Source organism: Cyprinodon variegatus, unplaced genomic scaffold, assembly GCF_000732505.1.
Source record: "Cyprinodon variegatus isolate N-32 unplaced genomic scaffold, C_variegatus-1.0 Scaffold1789, whole genome shotgun sequence".
NCBI lineage: Eukaryota > Metazoa > Chordata > Actinopteri > Cyprinodontiformes > Cyprinodontidae > Cyprinodon > Cyprinodon variegatus.
In genome coordinates this window covers 61,008-64,357 of record NW_015152242.1, presented here as the reverse complement: position 1 = coordinate 64,357, position 3,350 = coordinate 61,008, and the positions used below count along the sequence as shown (strand labels likewise).

At 37.6% G+C, this 3,350-nt stretch overlaps 1 protein-coding gene across 1 annotated transcript in view; it reads right to left on the bottom strand.

Moving 5' to 3' along the window:
* Positions 1–2,943, bottom strand: part of mei4 (meiotic double-stranded break formation protein 4) — an 11,019-nt gene extending 8,076 nt beyond the window's left edge. The window contains exons 1-2 of the mRNA XM_015404560.1: positions 2,916–2,943; positions 1,363–1,608 (exon numbers count right to left, since the gene is read on the bottom strand). Coding sequence (XP_015260046.1) covers positions 1,363–1,608; positions 2,916–2,943 — 274 coding nt within the window. The remainder of the gene's footprint in view (positions 1–1,362; positions 1,609–2,915) is intronic.
* Positions 2,944–3,350: the final 407 nt, after the last annotated feature.

The following is a 3,350-nucleotide window of genomic DNA, read 5'->3' as shown; positions in this document are numbered from 1 at the left end:
GTTCAGCTGCGAAAATTCAGCTGCAAAAAAATTAGTTGCAAAAAATTCAGCTGCAAAAAATTTAGCTGCAAAAAATTTAGCTGCAAAAAATCTAGCTGCAAAAAATTTAGCTGCAAAAAATTTAGCTGCAAAAAATCTAGCTGCAAAAAATTCAGCTGCAAAATATTTAACTGTAAAAAATTCAGCTGCAAAACTTCAGCTGCAAAAATTCAGCCGAAAAAATTTGCTGCAAAAATTCAGCTGTAAAAATTCAGCGGCAAAAATGTTGACCTTTTGGTGAACTCAAGCTAAAGCAATCTACACTCGATAGAGTCAAGCAGCTTCTAGCCAATGAAATTGGCTTATTTTGTCACGTGACACAACGGCTGCGCTCAGCGCTGTTCCCGGCAGAATGAGGAATTTTTTTTTGATAAACAATTACAAAACGTCAGTTAGCTACTAACAGACATCTATTAAGGTTTTTCTCTTATCAGACTGGGTGAAACAACTGAGCCGATCACAGCTAGTACTGCACCCTGTTTGTTTGCCGCCGCCACATTTTGTAATTCAATCTGTTTAACAAAAAAGATAAAAAAAATTCCTCATTCAGCCGGAAAACAGCGCTGAGCGCAGCCGTTGTGTCACGTGACGAAATGAGCCAATTTTATTGGCTAGAAGCTGCTCGACTCTAGCGAGTGTAGATTGCTTTGGCTGGAGTTCACAACTTTTGCGGCTGAATTTTTGCAGCTGAATTTTTTGCAGCTGAATTTCTACCAGATAAAATTGAGTGTAAGGAATGCAATGTCAAAAAAAATTCATTGATTAAAATTCGGTGTTAAAAAAAAGGCAGATTCCAATGACACTGTTATTTTCCATAGAACAGATCCCAGCCCCATTTTATTTTACTACCTAAGAAATGAAATATTTTCCTGTACCTCCTGCAATGCACTTGCGGACCACTAGGGGTACGTGTGCCTCCTGCTGGGAATCACTGCGTTATGCTACATTCAGACCGCGCTCAGCGGATGCAGCAAAAACGCGCATGCTGCTTAATTTTTTATGCTTGAACATGTTTAGTTCTGAAGCATCTTTGATGCGTGGTGGGCGGAGCTTCCTGATCCTTTCTTTTCCTGTAACAATGGCAGTTAAATTTGCTGTGATCAGTGGGTAAAAAGTAGTTTTAATATGTTTTTAAGTGAGAAAGTCCTCCTGAAAACATGGTCTGTGCAGTCAGTTCATCCCGATTACCATCCTGTTTTAATCTGAAGCTTAGCTGCCGTTAATCTCTGCTGACTGTAGATCTAGAATTGAATCTGTTAATCTAACAGAAACGGCTGTTCCTTCATCTTTAGACCACTTTCGGTCTTATTCTCTGGGCCCCACCTGCAGCCTCCACATGGCTCCTGGTGTTCAGCGTCGCCCTGGAGACCAGCAGCTCCTGACGCAGCCTCAGCACCTCCTGCTGCAGCGCCTGGGCTCGTTCCTTCCACGCTTCCTCCCGCCTCCTCAGTCTGCGGCCCAGAGCCTCTGCGTGCTGTCGGCCGCTCAGGCCAGGGCGTCTGCTCCTTATCACAGCCACCGCCGCCGCCACCCGGGCTTTTAGGAGAAGCCAAGAGGCTGGGCTGGACCCTGGAGCAAACAGAGCAGGGAGGTTTAGGCAGCATCAACAACGGCGCTTTATTTCTTTAATCCTCCTCTCTATTTGTTTTTATCATTTTAAAGCTGCTGGTGACGATTCTCAGTCATCCAGGTCAGAGTCAGTCCAAAAAAGTTAAAAACAATCCACTGGACTTTGTTTCCAAGTTGATCTATCTATCTGTTCTGTATAGCACTTCTGGATAGATGCAAACCACATTTCGTTGCTTTGTACTCGTGACGGTGCAACGACAATAAAGCTGAATTCTATTCTATTCTTTTCTGGATAGAACAGAGGCATTGTTAATTATTTAAACATTATTTAAAAGAACAAAATTAAAGAAAGACGCAGAATTCATTAGAAACAGAAATTACAGAAAACTAATAAAAGACATTCTAATAACTGGACATTAACATTTTACTCAGGTTGTCATATTTTTCTATATATTTTTAAATTAAAGTCAAATTTAATAAGAGAGTTAAGAAAATTTGGGAATGTTTAGAATATTTGTTTATGAAGATCAGATTACATCCATTATTCTTCAACAATTTTACGAATATTATCGTTTTTCTACAAATAGTTTTTTCTATTTTATTCCAAAATGTTTTAGTTTTATTAAAACAGTAAAAATTACATACTATGGTTTTAATAATTTGTTTTAATAATTCTGTGCTTCATAAAAGCACAAAGCAGTGGAAAAATTTTCAGATGTTTAAATCAATGTGTGTGGGTAAAAAAATTCTTATTTCAAACATTTTTTTACATGTTAAATAAATCATCTTGTTCCCTTCAATAATAATAACCCAAATCTTCTATCTTTAGACCTTTACTCTAGAAGTGATTTATTTTTGTTTATCTTGCCAGCTTATTTTAAAAGTTTAAGTTATTATATTTTATTGATATTTCTCTTAGAAAGGAGGATCCATTGCTTTTAAAAACTGTTAAAAATATAAAAAATATTGGTCCCTGTTTTCTCCAGAAGGGAAAATGTTTGAAACTTTCATCTGAAACAGAAGCTGCTGCTAAAACATGGCGGCTAATCTGTTAGCTAACAGGAAAAAAAGAAAAACATCCTACAAACTAAACCCTAACTTTACTTTAGTCTTTGCTTTCCTCTTTAAACTGATTTAATTACACACGTTACTTCTAATAAAAACCACTTTGGTTGTTTTTCGTGAAGTAGAACTAGAAGTTGCTACAAGCTAGCTACCCTGTCAGCTGAATAAGGAGAAAATAAAAAGTTAATTCCGGCATTAAATGGTTTAACATCACGTATGGCGGCAGCAGAGTCAGCAGGTACCGTTCAGGAGGTTCGGTTCTGTCTCCATGGCTCAGAAGCTGGATCAGAAGCTAGCAGCTAGCAGAGCTTCTCCTCCGGCTGATGTTCTGCTCCAATCGGTCACACAACAAAGTTACTCCGAGGTTAAAGGTCAGAGGATCTGGCTCTAATTTAGACTGGGTACAAATATTTTTTAGCAGAATAAAATATTTATCTAATAAATGGCCAATAATATTTCAGAATAGAGGCATTTTAATCATATATTACTTTTATAATTTATTATTTTTCTCTGATCTACAAGGAGAATTTAAATAAAAAGTAATCCAGATTATTCTGATCAGAAATGAGAAAAACAGATCAAGAGAAAAAGTTAATAATTCCCATTTACAGGAAGACTCCTACAACAGAGAGCTCCACCTGCTGGCCTGGAGGAGTCACTGCTTTCTTTCTTTCTTT